We start from the raw sequence: 20,131 nt of genomic DNA on the forward strand, positions 1-20,131 counted from the left end.
TATACAGCTCATGAATGTCCACTCAGCTCTTTGATTGATCGCTTTGTTCGCCTCGGTAGCTCAGTCGGCAGAGCGCGTGCCTTTTAAGCCCGTGGCCGCGGGTTCGAGCCCCGTCCGAGGTGTATAGTTAATCAGGGTCGTGATGCATCTATTGGTAAGTGCGTCTCGTATCGTTCACATTATACAGCTCATGAATGTCCACTCAGCTCTTTGATTGATCGCTCCGGGCGCCTCGGTAGCTCAGTCGGCAGAGCGCGTGCCTTTTAAGCCCGTGGCCGCGGGTTCGAGCCCCGCCGGAGGTGTATAGTTATTCAGGGTCGTGATGCATCTATTGGTAAGTGCGTCTTGTACATCGCCAAGAGTCCAAGTGCACGCTTTTGGCGCTATTTCGCGCTCTGCATTGGGAAAACTTCGTAGAGAGAACTTGCGAAGCGCAAATCAGAGAATTGTATGTCTCGCGGAGCACAATTGGGAGTAGGCTAACGGTTAGCCGCTAACGATCAGTTCAATAGACCAATTGAGGCAAGCGTCCTTCCCGTCTCACGTAGTAGCTATGAGAGGACAGACTGTTGTTCCTGTCGAGCTATATGAGCGATGATATGATTTTATTGACGTGCATGCTGGTGTTATTATGAGTGCTCATAGGCCCGATTCTAGAGCGCGACCGATGACCTTCTGCCACTTCCTCGTCGACGTCAGCTATCATTATTCGGCAAGCCACTTGAAAAATTTGGTCTTCGAGAGGAAGGAATCCATCATCTATGAACTGCGTAGTTTGCCGGTGGAAACCCCGCTTGATGACCGCCATCCCACCGTCACCAAACCAGACACTACCCAGGCAGCTTCAGCCTCAGCACGTTGATGGTCTCCACAATGATTTGGTAATATGGGGCGCCCTGATCCAAGAAGGGTCATGAGAATGATCATCTCAAAATGGGTGCTTTGTTTCACAGGAAAGACTCCCTCCACCAGCAGCCAATGACCAGCTGCCTGATCTCGAGTATGCGGGCCTGTATGAGCATCAGCAGCCACTGAAGGAGCCTATCGAACAACATAGGTGATTTGCGCAAAGTGTGGTATAGCACGGGACTATGGTGTAACCCAATAATCCCCCAAACCTCATCATGCTGTCAGCTATGTGATCACATCAGGAAAGGCCAGTTCACTGCAGTGAGTGCAGGCAGCGGCGGAGTTCTACTCTTGTTCCTCTACACCTTCCTCGATGCCAACAAGGCTGTTATGGTCTACTGGAGTTACAGTGCTCGGTCTCCCGATGAGAGGTACTGTGGGCAGGAAACTATCGACTTAGCCACGGAATGATAGTCATTTTATGCTCGTCATAATGAGCCATAGGGGTCGAGGTGCTCGAGGATGGTCGTCACTCTTGAGTGAATTCCATGCGGCCGTCCCGGTAGTCGGCATCCCCCAGTTCCGATCGAGCTCTGTATACCATGTAGATACTCAGCAGGATCCATGGTTCTCGCTGAGAATGTTCTGTCACTCGTGGCTTCACTGGGCATATCCCTGGCATGTCTTGGTTCGAAACAGTGCCATTCGATGTGGTCCACTCGCTACTTCCTTCGACTCATCCCCAGCGCCCTCAGCTTCACTATGGCCAGAGTAAGGCAGCGAAATCCTAGGCGCATAAAGCAGCTCATTAGATTCTGGGCCTGCGAGCGTTGCAATACATCGATGCTGGTACGTTGAAGGTGATGTCCCAAGCAGTCCTTCCGACCAATGCCATCCTTTCTAGTTTGCTCATGGGCACTAAGTCGGTAACGGGTTCATTCGTTTGGCATTTTTTATGCATCAATATTCTCATTCTGAGGTAGGAAGATCTTTCCTCCTAGGCATCAAAATGACTCAAAACTCCCGTAAACATCATGAGTTCCATGGGGCGCATCTACGATCTTCTCGATTCTGAATGTGATGAATTTGCTTTCGTATGGCGAGTTGTGATCTGAGTCTTCCATCACTGGTGTTCACTTCCAATCTCAATGAGAATCGCTATAGATACTCGGTCATACAATGGCAATGCCTCCTCCTAGTATTCGTGACAACCGCGGCCTTCTATGAGATACGAGTATTCGAGGAGCGACAGTTCGCAACGATCAGCCAGGGACTGCCCCTTTTCTTGGCGACTTTGACGTTCACCAGCATCGGTGCCGTGTACTCCGAGAAGTGTATCAAAGCTGGTGGCGATGTCCCTTTCTATTACCAGAAGGTCCCTCAATAGCGGCTGTCGTATTCAACTGTAGTTCCACCCTGTTTCAGGCCATGCTGTCGATAGCAAGTTGTCTATGCGTGGGGACTCTCATAGTCATAGCGCCTGTTATTGATGGTGACGCTACTCGGAGGTTGAGTCATCTTTTCGACCACTGGGATGAGCGTACACTCATCGCCCTGGTGTCGTGGACCTTGTCGAGTTGGACGGCAGGTATCGTTGTGAAATGGTTGTCTGTTGTGATCAAGAACATAGCACAATGTGTGGCGATACTCATCACATATTTCATAACGAGCATTTTCTTACTCCACGAGTACCCTTCCTTTGCTGCTGTTCTCCTGGCTTGTGCGGTACTACAATCATCATTCATGTACGTATCGACTATCCTTCCCCGGTATAAGTGACTGAATTCGATGGCGACCATTCTGGCAGGTCATTTCCACCTCTCCATCAGTCTTGTGTTGTGATAAGTATATTTTTTCCGACATACAAATGCAGTTTACGGGTGCATTACATTCGGCGAGAAACACACATCTTATCCTTTTGAGGAGGATACACAATACTGGCGAAATCGATCAGGAATCGCGATTAATATGGTTCTGGCCATCGATGAAGACCAGTTGTCATGACGTTCTGACCGATTCTGACCGGTTGTCGATGAAGTACGTTATTTGCAAGTTCCATTCCTTCCCTGACTCGAACTGATGAGTCATCATTGCCCAAACCCACGACTTAGTCACTACGCCATATGTGTTAGTAACAGTCTCGATTATTTCTTTTCCCCACCTCCCGCCCAGGTGGTGGACTCCGAGCCGTAGCTCTTGGCATACGGATGAGGCCGCCCTGTTGCATTGCTAGTGAGACTTACCGATCTACTGCCCAACGCCTGTTTGGAAGGGCAGCAAATTATTGTTCAAGTAACAGCCATAACGGATGCTAGATTCTCCTCTTGTGAGTCTATCACACTTTTGCCACTTGAACACGACACTAAGCAAATGTCACAAGCGCTACCAATCTATTCGAATATCTGCCGGCGATGTTTCGACCGAGTTAGTCTACTGACAGGCCGAGTCGGAGCAGTACTCGCTGATGACGGGACCGGATGGAGGCTTCTTGGACCAGGTACGGATACGTCGTCGCTCGGGAGCGGGGGCCTTCGTTGGACTGTGCGGGAAGCTCCATCGCCGGGTTGAGCTCTCGATGCAGTATGAGGCCTTGGTGACATGGCAACAACGCAAGCTCGGCGGGAGGTCTCGCTGGTGCCGGGTCGACGATCGGCCTCATCCCGAACCATTGATCTTTCGTCATCGTGACTTCGGGAGCTCTCTTCTACTCTATGACCAAGAACAGATTGTTCCACCGAGGACTGGTCGCTCATCGACAAGTTGAAACTCGCCACTTGAGGTTCGAAATTGACCACGTTTCGATCATTTTGTCGGGAAGAGGATTGAGAAGTAGGCCGCAACCAATACCGAGATTCAATATGGTTGAATCGGTCGTTCAGACTCTTTGCCAAGTCACTGCGACTGAGGTACGACGGAAGCGAAGTGGAACTGTCCATGTTATCCGATTCAACCCGGGCGTAGTCCCGCATCACAATACCAGGCAAGAGCGACTTCGGTGTCCGCAGAGGATGCCGTTCGCCGATTCTATACAACGCAGAGGCTTCCTCGTTGACACGAGAAGTGGAAGGCTTCTCTGATCCTCGAATATAGAGGCCATCAGCTGCAGCATCTTTCTTGACGAATCCATCTGAGGCCTCGTTGGAAGCGCCACGCACGCGCGACCGGACAGCAAAAATACGAGAACACTCGTCCTCACCGATGAGCTCTCTCACTACGTTGTAGGCGTGCATGGTCATGCTGATATTCGTGCTTAAGTGCGCTAGGGAGCTCGGCAACTGATACGTCCCAAGGGGTCGGTTGGATGCTTGCAACTTGCCATCCGTCTCATCCCAAATCTCAAGGATACTTTCCTTGTCGGAGGCACCACAGCGCAGGAACAGTATACATGGAGTACACAAGATGTGTACTGCCGCATCGATGCGGCCACTTGCCTGAGGTCCTCCAGTAGGAAATCGACTTCTTTCCTCCAATTCATCAGCCGTGAGGAGTACGACTGTACCAGCGCTGTTGATTACTGCCAAGCTACCCCGGCTCGAGCATTCCGCCGTTCCTTGTCGACAAAGCTGTCCAGTTGACGTCTTCCGATAGCCACATCTTGATCGATGGTTTCCGTATCCTGACCCGAAGAGACTTCTGTGGACATCGAGCTGTTTGGCTTGCTTCGCCATCAACCATCGAGAAGATACTCGTAAGCTCGAGTCCAGCAGAAAGCTGGTTTCACCGTCGAGAGCGGCGAGTCGGTCCAAATCTTCATCCAGTCCGGGGGCTGCGTCGTCACTGGATGAGTTTAGGCCAGTGGCTTGCGGAAAATGCAGAATGTGTTTCGGGTGTGGTAAATTAGCCACATGAATGTCCTGGTGAAGTCGAGGAGGAGTCCCGGGCTCACACCGCCATATTTCCACACTTCCCGGATTCATAAGTAGCGCGATAGACTGCGAGCATTGCATTGAACAATGTGACTTCACTTCTCGATTCTGAGATAGGGTCGAGCCACGACAGCTGCCGCAAGCTGTGTCGATGGCAAAGATTTTCCGATGTGATTTTGATAGAGCAACGATGACGGCGGGCAGAGCATAGATGGCGTTCAACTTGACACCAAGTATATCGATTTCCACCCAATCGGGACTAGCGAACCTCTTGTAGACGACGCCACTGGAAGAGGAGCAGGCGGCAACCCAGGGCTGCTTCATGGGCTCGTTGTGTGACAGCCTAGAGATGGCGAGACCAGTGACTGACTGATGCAAGAAGGGAGCTCTCGAGTCACTGCTCAAGTCTGGGCGATCAGTCGGGGAACCATCGTCCGCTGCGTGGCATGTCACGTGCCCGGCTGAAGTGCCGATGATGAAATGCTCGAAGGTGTTCTCATCGATGGCGAAGGCGGTGATAGTAGTTGCACCCCTCACGTGGTGAAACGTTATTTTTTCCACGAGACTTCCATCATACAGACTGTAAATGCAGACATTATGCGGGTGGGCTATGAGGACTTCACGGTCGAGGTAATTGATGGCAATAGCCACGACAATATGTGAAGGCTCCGAATGACATGATGCAGTGACCATCATCTCGTTGGTTACCGGGTCCGAGGGATCTTCCGTGAGTGACATAAAATGCATTCTCTTGTCACTGACGAGTACCAAGCGGTTTGGCCCAAAAGGAAAAAGGGACTTTAGATTGGACACTGTGCGTGAGTTGAGGGTCTGATATTCAGTCCACATTCGGGTATCCCATAGTTTAACGACCCCAGATCGATCTGCGGTGATGAGTGTGTCGGTACCATCAAGCATGGCAACGCTCGAGAGCGACCTCTGGTGACCTCTCAGTGTTGCGACAGCGCGTGGTCGGTCGAAGGCCGAGGCTTGGGCGTTATAGACCTTGCAGAAACCGTCGAACTGTGCCGTGAATAGAAGTCTTCGTGTATCGCCATAGGCCAGACTGCTGATACCTTTAACATGTGTGCTACCGTCACAAGGCAATCTCTCATTGAGACATGTGATAGTCTGCATACGCGACGAATCCCACAGAAGAACTGAGCCGCCCATCGTCGATGTGACCAGGCGTTCTGAGCCTGCATCCAAAAGGCAGGTGGTCAATGAGCCTCTTGCCTCGGAATAAGCATCGGCTACCATCAAGTAGCCTACACGACGGCGCTCGGAATGATGCCATACATCGAGAACATAGTCTGGCACCCCGTGAGCAGGTAGAGGACCCTCGGCCGAGCCTTTGGTGCGGGTACATGTAACCCATCGGTTGCCGAGCTGTATCGAAGGCCATAAACCAGTCGTTGTGAAACGCTTAGTTTTCACGATGGCCTTCAAGCGACACTCTTCCTCGCTCTTACGGATATCCCAGAAGCATATATGTTGCGAAGAGAGCAGGGCAGCAGCTGTATGGTCACTATCACTGTATCCTGAGACGGGGGAATCCAAAGCTCGCACGCCCAAGACTGGTCTACCGCAGGACATGATGAAGGAGTCTGTGACATCAGTGGTTTCGTGGTTGAACGGGAGAGTCTTCCATACTTGGAGACGCTGAATGGAGCCAACAGTGAGTTTACCAACATCCAGGCGGGATCTTACGTTCTTGTGTGGTTTGAGCAGTCTCATCGGCGGTGGACCACGTCCTGAGTCGGCTATCAGTAAGTAGTTGAGTCCATATGCTTTGGCTGAATGGGCTTCAACGATGCCATCAGGCCTGGGGATATCGCATGACTATTCCAGAGCTCCTCCGCACTGCCCACCCGTGCCGAAACACATCAATTAACTCCGTGTTCATAGCGGCGGTCACGGACCTCACGCCACTGCCTACCCCGTCGGCCTTTTCAAGCAAAATGCTACGGTAACGTCCGACAAAGTCCGTCCAACTGATCAATACAATGTTCGATTTCTCCATAGTGACAGGAACATACCTGATGAAGCCCGTAGCCTCACGGTCACATTTCCTGAAGAAGGATACGATCAGCTCCATCAACTCTGCTAGTGCAGGGCCAGCTTCTGCACGCCGGTCAAAAGTGTCGAGGTCGAGATGGAACAGGCACAAGTAGAGAAACTGGACCACCGTCAATCCGACAGGTTCTGGTCGTTTCTTGCAAGTCATGGGGAATCTGAGGAGAATGGCTGAGCGACTTTAATGACCAATCTCGAGTCGAGATTCGTTTCTTACTCGTTGTTGTTTTGTGACTGCATTATCTCTGCATTCGCCTTGCTGTTGGTATAGAAATCTTTCTCAAGTTCTACCAAAGCATCTCGCTCGAATAACGAGAAGAAGTCTCGAATGAGGGGTACTTGACCAATGGTCATAGATACTGCGGAACTGGGCGAGGCGTGGTATAATAAGACGGCCAACAACGCAACTCCATCAGCCATTCGGTAGTAGTCCGTTTCCCTCGTGACCTGAAAAGTCTTCAGCTGTTATCGTGGTCTCAATTGCGCCTAGTAAGCTAACAGCATTCCGATCCTCAGATGGGCTACCAGTACGAACACACCAAATAATTCCCGCCCCTTCGACAGACATTCGCTGACTCGCTTACAACAGCAGCTGTTAGTGGTTGGAGCCGGGCCATATACCGTGCTCAGTCAAGAGCAACACACTGGCTTCTCTCTCATCGTACTCTGGTAGCCCCCATATCATGAACACGACACTGCTAGGAGGACCACAAGGACAACTCGTTAATGAATAATCATGAACTTGTCGACTCCTTCACTGAGTCGATGCACTGCCGTATGAACTCCGAGTTGAAGAAGTCGGACTCGGCCAGTTGCGATATCTGACGACCACTGAGACCTTCAAGTGACCAAGAGCATCAAAGCACCGACCGTGACGGCAGACAGCTTCGTCGGGAGCGACAAGCCAGCTTGCTCGATGAGGGTTTCCCATTGCTTGGCACTGAGCAAGCGAATCTCCTCCAACACTGAACAATTCCATCGCTGCCAGACCTGTGAGTCATGCCTCACAACCGAGCAAAAACGACAATGAACATACCTCAACGATGTCTTGGACCAAAGCCTTGTATAATTCTCCGTATCGTTCAGAATCGAAACCACTTTGCGGACTAGTTCGTCCGCCACTCATCAGACCACCTACGGTGATGAAATTGTAATATCGAGAAGACTCTGCTGCTGGTTGCTACTATTGCCAGCTTGGAGGGCAGCCTGGGCAGGCTTAACACGGACTGAACAAGCTTCCTTGAAAGCGGGTATGTCGCACGTGAAAACTCCTTCTCCCAACCATTTCGACAGAAGCTTATGCCATAGGGAAATCTACCAATATGAACTCACTAGTTGCGACATACAAGACACCTGCCTCGGTCCAGATTTTCTCGGATTCTTCAATCAGCTGACCAAGCCCTGTCGTCTGTAATCAAAAAAATACTGGACCAACCTTACTATGGCAACTCACTTCATGAGGCCTCAGCTGATTGCTTGAGTTCACCAAGGACGTACCCCCAGCGTGCTCCTGTAGATAGCGGCGGACTTCTCACAGAAAGGATGCGTTATGCTACTCACGTCGATGAACTTCTCGCTTTGCTGTGCCCACTCCATCCGTTGCTTCAGCTGAGCCCCAGACGACTTCATCTCAGCCAACTCTTCCAGAACCTATCCAGTGTTACGACCGTAGAGGAATACCATACATTCACGCCCAACAGGGGAATTTCCAAACCATGGACATCAACCTTACTTGATCAGCCACCGCCCATCTAGCCTCTCCTAACGCCATGAATCTCCCTTCTGGATCAGTAATGGTCTCCCTCATACCCCTGGCGGTCTCCTCCAGTGTATGCGCTAATGCATCTACAGCAAGGACTGAGTAGCTGCTGCCCACACTCATCCCCCTACGTAGTTCCTCCATCATTGGTCGTTTCTCCGCCCTAGTGTACTCACAAGCCGCCGGTAGTTTACTGTTGATACAGTCTGTCGACAACTGCATGAGACTTTCTAATTTCACACTGTCATCAACCGAGACCTTCATTTTGTATCTGAACTCCATCAATTCATCCCAGGCCCCGCAACAGCAGATTTCACTGTCGAGCCAGAAGATAGAGGTCTTCAACTTCGACTTTAGCCATCTCCAGTTCACTCAGCTCTTCCTCCTTCAACCGCTCCAGCATTTCCAAATATCTTAACACAGACTGTGATTCTGGCTCATCAGGAGCCCAATCTCACCTCACGAAAGATTCCAACTTGGTCGGTCTCTGGTCGAGCTCGTGATTAACAGCTATGTATTTTTCACCCGCTGCTTTACACTCTTCCCGAAGGACCGACAGTAGAAGACCCTTCATAGTCACCAAAGCTCGCTGGGGTATCGGCGCCAACAACTGCTTCAACTTTCTCGCTTCTACTGACAGCGCCCCCACACTTTGAACCTGCCGAAACCAGGCCTGACATCAGCCGTTACATGCAATAGCCATACATTATTCAATCTATCGACCTTCCCGATGAACTCCGTCATGCGCGCCATCTCTCGCTGCAATGCTACTGGATCAACAGGCCTTCCTTCCGGTTCTGCGGCAGAGCATTCGCAGCCGATCACAACCATAGAATGACCACCATCAGCGCTGATGAACTTCATCTTTGCGAGGAATTTCTCCTCATCCCAGGCTCGACCGTATCTATTAGCAGTAAACGAGCCCATTCAAGGATCTTGCTAGACGTAATATTTTACGCCGAGTTTCAGATCAAAGCGCTTGTACTTTTGTCGTAACAGGTCACTCAATGAGGCGTACAAAGGAAGACGAATCACTCCAAGTAACATCCTTCAACTCGTCTCACTCGTATATCTCTCTGTACTCAACTAGCTGTCGCTGAGCAGACTCCAACGCCGTCTCGAAATCCACACACAATCTATCGAATATCTTCTCCGACGCTGTTATGAATCTAATACAAGTCGATCCTTTTGCAGGCATAAACTTATTGAATCTACCGTCGGTCCTTCTGTAACGCTTCCTCAACAATCGTGGCCTCACTGTGATGCCCGTTTCCATCTAAGAGCACATCTGTTTTCAATACCAAATCTTCTTCAACTCGCAACTGCTTACCATCTCCCGATGCTTTCAGGAACTTCCGCAATCGCTGTCGACCGTAGTTTTTGAAGTCGCCGTAAGGAGCACTGATCCCTGATACGGTGTCGCGCAGAAGCCCCTTGAATGCCGCATGAAAGTCGGCCAAAGTTGGAGTCTGATGAGCTCAGTACAACAGCGATGGCGCGGAAACTCACCGCGATGAGAAGGGCTGATCTACTAGGATGAGGACCACCAACCAGACCATCGTCATTGAAATTGACAGTGACCGATAGCAGCTTGGGGTGCATCAAAAGTGTGTCGAGAAGACGCAACACTGAGCGTATGCCAAGTTCCACTAGAGCCTGCGAAGATCCACTTCAACACGCACGCTCAACAATGACCTAGATTCCGATACACCCTATGCTGCTATTTAAGAGTTCGACAGAGCTGTATCAAGATCTCCTAACCACAGCACAGTGAGCTTACACATTACTTGTCGGGAACACAGTGCTAGAATATATGATTGCTTTCCTCAGCTCAGCTCAGAAATTTCCTCACTAATTCTAGAAGTTCACATGCAAGCTCGAATAGAAATGCACAGAAAACAATGAGAATTGCGGAAAATTGAAAGTGAATTTTCTCAGAATTTTTATATTGTCACCAACACGGGTAGTTGACCATGTTATTGCTTTCATTCACTGCGGTAAAAAGTGAGTAATGCTGCATTGTTGGAGTATATGTTCTTCAGCTGAGCTCAGGTGTTTCCTCAGAAACGATAACAGCTTATAGACGTACTCGGATAGAAGTGTATAAGTGCCGATAAGAAAGAATCCCCCAAAACTTTCCAAGTTTTATTTCAAATTATCACCAACACACAGAGTTGACCATGTTATGTATTTTCCCACACTGTTATGCTGAGCCGAAATCTCAAGCGACTCCACGAGTGATGCATGGTTGCTTTCTGCGATATAACAGCCTTGCGAACAATGGAGTTTCACCCGTTTAACGTGAAGTAGCGTTATACTCTGTGTGGAAAAATTCGATATTCGCGATATGAATTGAACTGGAAATACTTGCTGGATTACACCGGACTGACCACCCCATATCACGCGGCGCACATCACGTGTTTCGGGCGTTATCTATTTATGCGTTCTTCATTGAAGTGAAATGTGAACTATTTTTTCACTAGTGTTTTTCATATCGCGGTGGTGAAACTCCAATGTACAATTCGATCCTAACTGCTCCAGTTCAAATGATAATCGTCGCAGCTTCGCAGGGCGACACCAGGAAGACTCACCGAATGGCAACGTCTCTCAACCAGTCGTAGGAAGGACGGAAGTCTTCTCACATTCTGCATTGCGATGTCACGACCGAGCTCCCGCTCCCCTGAGAAAAGCTCCTAATGTAAGTCATTGAAACACTCCTACTCTGATGTCGCTTCTCAACAGCGACGCCTCTCCTTGAGGACCACCAGGCGCGCTCAACCTTCATCTTCTCGCATTCTTCTCCTGAAGGCAATTACCATACCATAAATCGGACAATTCATAGCGTTGCTACTCCTTTCAATAGCATCAGTAGCCGTCGCCGTGAAAGTGTCGTAGACAGTATTAACCACATCTTCGAGGCTGCCAGAAAGTAGTCGCCTATTTCAATTCCGGTCGGCCCTCAGATCACTTGATCTCAATATCTTCTATCGCTCCCCCTGCATCGTCCCCTCCAGAATCTCCTCTCTTCAACTCGTCACCGACTGCATACAAGCATAGTTCACATCTCAATAGATATCGTTATATATCATTGGAATTTCACCCTAGTGATATGAAAAACACTAGTGAGAAACATATTTCACGACTACTGCAGTACACCGCGAATATCGCGTTTTTCACCGAGTTTTACGCCACTTCACGTAAAACGGGTAAATCTCCATTGCATGAGTTAATAGATTACTATCACACATAGTTAACATCTCAACAAGATATATATAAGTCGACAGCCATTCAAATAGAGCATCAAATGCGTTTTAGTGGTGAAAGCACAGATCATCTCAAAGGATTGACCACGTCAAGTAAGCGTGATCAGTATCATCAGCCAACCACTACGCAGATCTAAATCATTATCAGTTGGTTGAATGCAAAAGTCTATAGTAACTATAGACGACGACCTTCGACGGAGCTTCACTCACGATATGAAAAACACTAATGAGAAACATATTTCACATCTCACTTCGCGAAAAACGCATGATGCAGTGAATAACGCGTAAAACACGTTATATGTTCTTCACGTGATATCGGACGATTAGTCCGGTGTAATTCGCGAATATCGCTTTTTTTACATCAACTCTTGCGCCCTTCACGTAAAACGGGCTATACCACCGAGCTAAGAAAATTCCCAAGTCCTTACTTTCTCCCCGAATTGGGCCCGTGGTCGAGCTACCTCCATCACGCACCTGTCGTATGAGAAGCTGTAATGCTGTTGCTGTGCAATCGATTGTTACCTTCTCTTGAATAGCAATGAATGTACTGAGATCATAACACTTCTCCTCTTCAATCTTCACCATTCTAATACGCCCAATAGCAGAGACACTAGACTGAACCTAAACGTGTAATCACTTACGCAAAGGTCACAGTATCTTCAACTTACCTCCAACATCGCCCTCGCGAACCGAGGCTGGGCCATCAAGAGGCTCTCCGAGAGCTTCTTCCTAGTCGATGTAAACCTTCTAAGTCGTGCCTGAGCAGTGTCATCATAGGAACAGCTACTCCCACAACAACCCTTTCAAAAGGTTTCTTGTGCGTGCGGCTGCTTAGGTCGTCCCCAAACAACATGCATTCGATGAGGATATGCATTTCCGTTATCTCCACTGTTCTTTTCAACCGAATTCATTGTTTTATATGATATCGATACGAGGTAGCATTATTTTCATAATCATTTCCAAACGAGCAACTTCAAACTTCGAATGACTCGTTATCGGTGAATATAGCACCTTCACCAGTGTTTCTCATATCGCGGGTGAAACTCAATTAATAAATATAAATCTATAATAAACTATCGTAATTTCCCACACTTAAAATTAATTTTTTCGATATTTTCCACGATCAACCTACATTCACTCTCCAACGACCAATGATCTTTCTCTGGGTATAATACTTGAAAACAGACATACTCCGGAGCACCTGAACGAAAAATGTCTTAAACAAGATGTATCTCGGCCTCACCCGAAATCGCATAGATTCCTCCATCCAATTGGATAGAGTCGTGTGCTCCGAGGGCTCTCCAGGGCAAAAGCGTACCGGAAAGAGAATATAAACCTCCACGCTCGATACACAGTGATGATTAATTCTCTCACGGTGAGTGCGGGAAAATACACATGTGCTGGTGACAATATGCGGAAATTTTTGGGAATTTTTTGTTGATTTCCGAACAGTTCAACCAGTGTAAATTAGGGAGGGAACTGCCGAGCTCAGTTGAGAATACCGAACACATATTTTTCCACAACTGCACACAGTCGAGTCTCCAAGAACGTATCAATTCCAAGTTTGTTGTGATTTTTGTTGTTCACACTTTTACCATAAAAAACCTATTTTTTCTCTGGCATTTATTTGTTGAGAATTATACTCATTTAGAAATAAGGATTATCAAATTTCTTCAGCGAAAATTCTGTATTCCGCACCAACTAAGAAATGCTCCAGCCTGGAACCTCAACGAGGCTTACATACAGTGATCAACTACATTAGAGTGAAACGGTAATATTCGTGATCACCGTTACTCGTAAGCTTATTGACTAACATGTCATATGCGTCTCGTGCGAAGAGACCATCTGTGTCCATTCTTACTATGCCAGAGCTGGAGATAGAGAAGTACTCCTGGTTGCGCTCATCGGGGGTGGTGACCACCAAGTCATATGGCTCGAAATCATAAGGGTCTGTCAGCGGCCGACGGTTGAGGAACCTTAACGCAGTATAGACTCATCAATGCAGTGTGGAAATCTATGCACATGGTCAACTACATGTGTTGGTGAAAATGTGAGAATTCTGATGAGATTTTGGGAAATTATCATGGGTTTTTTTTTTCACTTCTACTCAAATGTGTGTGTGGATTTCCATAATGTACTTGAAGAAACTTACGAGCTCAGCTGAGGTAACCAAACATGCTTTCTCACGCTGCATCAATGACGAAAGAAATGGGCAGATCCATCATCACAATATTCATGATTTCCTCTGTGCAAAAGAGTTTCACCCGTAATACTCTGTGGAAAACCCGATATTCGCGGTGATATGCACTAGTTGTGAAATATGTTCTTTACCAGTGTTTTTCACATAACAGGTGAAACTCCAAAGAACTATTCCTACGACTATTATCTGCTCACTTACTTGAACTTAACACTCGTGCTACTGCCCATCGATGCGAAGAAACCAATAGCCTCCTCTACTGAGCTCATCGGCGGCGGACCAACATCCTCGTCATTGCTCGCATCCCGTTGGCCTCCATCTGAAGTAGCAGCAACAACATTTATTTCTCACTCACATTTGAGGAGTTACTCTGATGATGAGAGCGTGAGGTCCACTGCCCTCTTAGAATTCGGTCAAGTTTCTCCAATGCCTCTCTATGTTCAGGACTAGGATTATCACTATTATGATCACCAGCGTACCTTCAATGGGTGTAAAACACGTGATACTTACAGTTAGGTGATACAAAACAACAGCGGCCTCAACCGTGCTCACTATAGCAGTGCCGGAGTATATGGTCGATTCCCTCAGCTGAGTTCGGGAGTTTCCTCAATAATTATAGGAGTTTACACACGAATTCGAGTAGAAGAATTTCCCAAAATTTTCTCGGAATTTTCTCATCATCACCGATGAGCGTAGTTGATCACGTACATATTCCTATTACTATGACTAAGGAAGCATTGCTTCATGTTCATCAGGATTCATAAAACATTTCCCACACTTACAAGCTCTTGATGTATTTGATATGCTTGGGAATTCGCACTCTCCTCTGCTCAGTACTCGGCGATGCGACGCCCTGTTGTATTTTACTATTGCGTGCCGCTCGTATCTCAAGTCCGATATGATTCATCGTAGATCAACAACAAACGCCTCACATTATCATTCGTATTCCCTCCTCCCAGCAGAGATAGACGCGGCGATCCCGACGGAGCCTGATCCAATTCGATACGAGAGATCACTCATATCCAATACCCCTTACCATGAGCTTTCTAGAGTTCATCAGCCCAACACGCACAACGCTAGACATCCTTATTGGGCTGGTGACAGACTTTGTAGCCGAGCCTCTACGCTTACCAGGACCTGATATTCTAGCCATAGACAATGACACTATCGCTATCTGGAAAAAACTCCTCATAAAAATATACGATAAAAATACTGTCGAGGTCTTTCACCGGTTCTACGTGAATTGGCGTAATACTCTGTGAAAAACGCTATGCAGCAGTCGTGAAATATGTTTTCCACTAGTGTTTTTCATATCACTAGGGTGAAACTCTATTGTTGTGAAACCATAACAACGTAGAACAGCTTCACGTACCACTTTCTCGAATAGAAAGTGGTATGACCTTATTTGATGACCATAATAACACATTCACAACATGTGCAATTCGGAGGTGGCTGCGAGTCAAGCTTTGTTGATAGCAGTAGTCTCATGAGAGATTATTATAGATGAAGTTCAACACCAAAACTTCACGGTAAAAGGTGCCCATAACCGTTATCTAGATGGACTTACCGAATAGCACCACAGAGGTCCTCTCCCTAGGAGATACGATGCGAACGTGTCTGTCTTGATGCTGTGATGATGATGACGATGCTGCTGCTGATAAAACACATAGCTCTTAGAAATGATGAGTGTGCTTACTCGGTTCCTCGGTACAGTTCTTCTTCTGTTTTGAAGCATTGTGCATTGTTGACATCATTGAAGAACTCAACAACTAAGGTTACCACCGCTCTATCGAATTGGCAACCCGTCAACAACAACACTGAATATCATCCAACTACTTGACATTTACTATCATTCAACGCGATTGCCGACTTTCTTCGCACGATACCACTCCTTCACCGATTCGCATACTGGTGAATCGTGGTAGTCACCACATTGAGCAACGCAATCCGATAGCGACCAACACCAATACACCATATAATCATTTCTGCCTTTTCACCACAGCTTTTCTCGGATTCAACAGTAGTCCCGTCTTGGAGTGCCATGAGAAACCCGGATAGCGAACCTACCAATGAGGTAAGCCCCAACCATAATTACTAATATTTATATGTGGATAAATATAATAATATCTAGTATGATTGGTATATTATTATGCACTAAGTGATAGAGTTTACCCACTTTCTGTTGCAGACCGACTTCGTGCAGTTTAGTGAAGTTACTTGCCACACGTTGGTCACAACAACGCGAGTATCTAAGCAACGACTTAACCGTTTTCTCAATGTTGATGGATGTAATACTTAGGCGTAGGACTATTAACATTTTGCCTTTTCTCAGTAGGAATGGAATGACGACGATCGGAGACTCCTATACTTCTGAGAACAACTATACGCTAGAATCACCGTCACTGCGCCACAAAACTCACCGAGCATGCTTCTCCTGAACATGTGGGATATGAGCATTCATCTCTTCATAAGAGGTCCGGAGGTGTCGACAACGATATCGGTGGTGCCTGACCTCGAGAGAATCTTTAGGTCCCCAATGGAAGATACACATCAGGTCCGGATGAGACCTACCACTCACAATCTACCAGGGGAGGTTCGAATTGTAACTGTCTTGGCATGAGGTCGATTTACTCTCAACAACCTCCAACTGACCAAGTTCAGAATATTTCCCTTTACTTCATTTCCACACTACTAATAATTACACTCGTTTATCACAACTTCACAGTTCACAGATTTCATAACAGACGAATACGAGTGAGGCAGTTCCACACTTTTTTGCCCTCTTCAATTGACTGCTCATTTCAATACGGTGTCCAGAAAATTAGTATACACGACCATTCACGTGGAGTATCGATGAAAATCATCATAATCATAATCGTAATCATAATCATAATCATAATCATAATCATAATCATAATCATAATCATCATCATCATCATCATCATCATAATCATCATCACGACATCGCATCGTCTTGACCACCTTCCTAATACAGCCCAGATCTGTCACTAAAGTTTAGTGACTAAAAGGCTGCTTTGCCAGACAATAAGAGTAGCACTCCAAGATCGGCATTCTCCGCAGTACTCGAATGAGACCTATCCAAAACCCTCAGCCAGGATCGCTCCCAAGACCCCAAATCTGCACGCATGCACACTAACATAATACTCGGCAATTATCACCAAATTCTCCGTGAAGACTCTTCCCTGTTAGATCTACCAGTGTCAAAGTGGATCAATTCAATACCAGTCGATGAGAGAATGGTGATGATGAAAACCCCAAATCTATCTCGGGCTTCTCCAACATACTCCGTACAATGAAAGATATCAATAATGCACACAGAAGATACTACTAGACAATGAGTAGAAATAGGTTCATCATTCATGGATACACATAATCTCATTTTCGCCTGCTCATCATACTTGCAGCTCTTCAGCTCCTCAAATTGCCGTTGGCACCTTTGCATACATGCGAACATGGGGAGGAGGAATAAGGAACGAAAACAATAAAGGTGTAATCCTGTAAAGCAACCATCTCACTAAGACCAGTTTTCACAGAGCACTAGAACAACGACGATCGATTTCTCATGCACAGATATCACTATTACTGAAGTCCCTATGATAGATATAATAATTATAAAAGTCGTTCCGGTTACGATGGTTATGATTCTGCCATGCACGTCTAACCAAGGACCCATCTAGTTTTGAGAAATAACATTCCCAAGGGCTTGATAACAATGAGCAAAATATTCCTAATGTGATGACATTTACATGGTAAACTTATTGGAGAATGTGTTCCTAGACATTTAGAAAATTCAAAACGGGATCATTACAGGTTCCTGGATGATTCCCTCTGGCCAACGAATTTGGATGGACGCTGATCGCCTCGATTTCTCTACGAAACCACCCCCCCCCTCTGCATGTATCAATTCTCCCAATACACATTCTCCCGACCAATACTCACTCATTATCATCACCAACCACAACCATAACCACATCTGTTACAGTAACACTACGAATTTACTTCCTATAAAATTACATCCTTGAAATGGGTTACAACATCACATAGTCTGCTGCTCCGGTTCACGGCGTTGCACAGGTCTTCCCATTTCCCCTTCAAAAACGTCGGAGCTCTGTATTGCTCGCAGGTCTTGGATTTCCCTAATAACAAATTCCACTACGGTTAAAATCCAGAAAATATCACTAAATTCCACAACTTGTCACTATTTTCATCCCGATACCTCCCATTTCACTACTTTTCAAGTTCATGTGCCTCCTCGAACCGTGACAGCTTCCTGAGCACTTCAACGTACATTCCGAGTGCTTTGATCGTCTCCGGATGGTTTCTCCCAAACACCCTAGTTCGTATCTCCACACACTCCCTAATCATAACGATAACACTATACACACATTTCACACCAACTATATACTATTGTATTACCAGTAGTATTACATACCATAAATCAAGATATTTAATAACTCTAATGAGTATCAATACTACTGTCAGAGCAACCTCTGAATAGGCGCCTCTCGACAGCGTACGCGTGCACATGTTACTGATTATATTATCGATTTCACTTTGCGGAGAACAACCTAAGTTTTGCGATGATCAGTTCGGCTAAGAAGGTTGAACTTCATATAAGCAATCATAAGGCATTTAGATTTTCATTCTTTGATTCTTTAACAACACAGAGTTCAATCTAGTCTGCTTAATCACGAACAAGCACTCTATTCCGATACTAAAAATCACCGCATGAATTCGTGCCAAACTAAAAGTAGATTCAGCAACTTATATTTTTTCGGCGAAAATCCCGAGAAAAATTGTCTTCATGCGAAACTTTCACCTTCCTTATCACAGACCCTTTCGTATTGCTGTGAATAGAACAGCCTGGTGCGCGCGTTACGCCGCCTTTGCACTACGTAGTATAACTTCTTCCCCCTAGTGATGACGCTATTCGAAGTGGTTACCATATCCCACATTCACACGGATGATGATCAACCACAGGTCATATACGAATACAAACCATAACACATACAATGCATGCCAACATACTCTGGGAAATTCCAATAGAAGAAAAAAATCCGGAAATTCGCACATGCGTGTTACACACAAATCAAAACGTGTGAAAATGATGAACATTTTTGCCCTCAACTTTTTCTCCACTAGAATTATTTCCACCTCAGAGCCTCCTCAGCCTCTCCAATCTTCCCTGCCTGCACTTGGGTATATCCAAGTTGGAGATATGCATTCGCAGTGTTGGCATGAACATGTCCCAGAATGCGCTCTGATACAAGCACTAATGATCTTATTTTACTCATAAATTTACTATAGAAAACGAACCGATTTTCCAAAAGATGTCAATCGACTAAAAGTGCAAACTCTCGAAGTTGTACAAACTATCGCGAAAAAAAATTATCTTCATAACGATTGGGCACTACGTAGTGCATGGTATCGCTATATGTACAATAAAATGAAACTAATATTAAGATTTCTTAAAAACATCGGAGTTTCACCCATTTTACGTGAAGTGGTGTAAAACTCGGTGAAAAACGCGATATTCGCGGTGATATGCAATAGTCGTGAAATATGTTTTTCACTAGTGTTTTTCATATCACCAGGGTGAAACTCCATTAAATTGTACAACAATTAAACTCGGAGTGGTATAAATAAGGCCAAAATAATGCCATAACATTTTCTCGCCTTAGGAAGGAACTCACCTTGTCGAGTGAATTCAAACGGAACGGAGAAATTGTGCAAATGCAATAAGGCGAAATGCACTGGGAAGTCGTAGAAAATTGAAGCCCATTCACCCTCGAATGAGAAACTGTGGAACTCACGATAAAGATTTTCGTTAATACTAAGCCCAGCCGAATTCCGAAATTCATCTATCATTCCTACCAAAGAGCCTCCGACCCTTTTATATCGTCGAACCCAGAACTACTACCAGCATGATCAACACATTCTTCACACAGACGTGCCGCTTCCGGAAGCTTATCTCCTCCCTGAGCTGTTACTACCGATGCGAGCACCTAACAGGGCATCCACGGGAACATCTACTACTACTACTACTACTACTACTACTACTACTACTACTACTACGTACTACTACTACTATTACTACTAC

General features: G+C 46.4%; 6 protein-coding genes and 2 non-coding genes across 8 annotated transcripts in view; 3 read left to right on the forward strand and 5 right to left on the reverse strand.

The window, feature by feature from the left end:
- Window positions 1-49: 49 nt before the first annotated feature.
- Window positions 50-122, forward strand: Pmar_PMAR017195. Its single transcript has one exon. It is a non-coding gene; the product is annotated as a tRNA-Lys (tRNA).
- Window positions 123-229: 107 nt separating this feature from the next.
- Pmar_PMAR017196 lies at window positions 230-302 on the forward strand. The gene has a single exon. It is a non-coding gene; the product is annotated as a tRNA-Lys (tRNA).
- Window positions 303-797: 495 nt separating this feature from the next.
- Pmar_PMAR017197 (conserved hypothetical protein) lies at window positions 798-2,236 on the forward strand (the record flags this gene model as incomplete). Its single annotated transcript, XM_002767569.1, has 6 exons — window positions 798-881; window positions 954-1,057; window positions 1,152-1,280; window positions 1,458-1,620; window positions 1,662-1,771; window positions 2,014-2,236. 6 exons carry the CDS (start codon window positions 798-800, stop codon window positions 2,234-2,236), a joined length of 813 nt encoding a protein of 270 aa, XP_002767615.1.
- Window positions 2,237-2,298: 62 nt separating this feature from the next.
- Window positions 2,299-2,458, reverse strand: Pmar_PMAR017198 (hypothetical protein; the record flags this gene model as incomplete). The annotated part of the gene is made up of 1 exon (XM_002767570.1): window positions 2,299-2,458. A coding segment is annotated over one exon (160 nt), but the record flags the coding sequence as incomplete, so codon positions are not given.
- A 2,794-nt stretch (window positions 2,459-5,252) lies between these two features.
- Pmar_PMAR017199 (hypothetical protein) lies at window positions 5,253-5,805 on the reverse strand (the record flags this gene model as incomplete). Its single annotated transcript, XM_002767571.1, has 1 exon — window positions 5,253-5,805. A coding segment is annotated over one exon (553 nt), but the record flags the coding sequence as incomplete, so codon positions are not given.
- A 1,826-nt stretch (window positions 5,806-7,631) lies between these two features.
- Pmar_PMAR017200 (hypothetical protein) lies at window positions 7,632-10,152 on the reverse strand (the record flags this gene model as incomplete). The annotated part of the gene is made up of 13 exons (XM_002767572.1): window positions 7,632-7,781; window positions 7,828-7,925; window positions 7,976-8,105; window positions 8,289-8,441; window positions 8,524-8,636; window positions 8,682-8,821; window positions 8,868-8,963; window positions 9,009-9,208; window positions 9,256-9,454; window positions 9,615-9,719; window positions 9,766-9,826; window positions 9,881-10,019; window positions 10,060-10,152. The coding sequence occupies 13 exons, from the start codon at window positions 10,150-10,152 to the stop codon at window positions 7,632-7,634; spliced, it is 1,677 nt and encodes a 558-aa protein (XP_002767618.1).
- Window positions 10,153-12,190: 2,038 nt separating this feature from the next.
- On the reverse strand, window positions 12,191-12,517 carry Pmar_PMAR017201 (hypothetical protein; the record flags this gene model as incomplete). Its single annotated transcript, XM_002767573.1, has 3 exons — window positions 12,191-12,217; window positions 12,336-12,434; window positions 12,482-12,517. The coding sequence occupies 3 exons, from the start codon at window positions 12,515-12,517 to the stop codon at window positions 12,191-12,193; spliced, it is 162 nt and encodes a 53-aa protein (XP_002767619.1).
- Window positions 12,518-19,175: 6,658 nt separating this feature from the next.
- Window positions 19,176-20,131, reverse strand: part of Pmar_PMAR017202 (hypothetical protein) — a gene marked incomplete at both ends in the record, with an annotated part of 1,412 nt that continues 456 nt past the window's right edge. Inside the window, 2 exons of the mRNA XM_002767574.1 lie at window positions 19,176-19,291; window positions 19,952-20,036. Coding sequence (XP_002767620.1) covers window positions 19,176-19,291; window positions 19,952-20,036 — 201 coding nt within the window. The remainder of the gene's footprint in view (window positions 19,292-19,951; window positions 20,037-20,131) is intronic.

The sequence above is a fragment of the Perkinsus marinus genome (genome assembly GCF_000006405.1).
Source record: "Perkinsus marinus ATCC 50983 genomic scaffold scf_1104296970664, whole genome shotgun sequence".
Taxonomy (NCBI): domain Eukaryota; phylum Perkinsozoa; order Perkinsida; family Perkinsidae; genus Perkinsus; species Perkinsus marinus.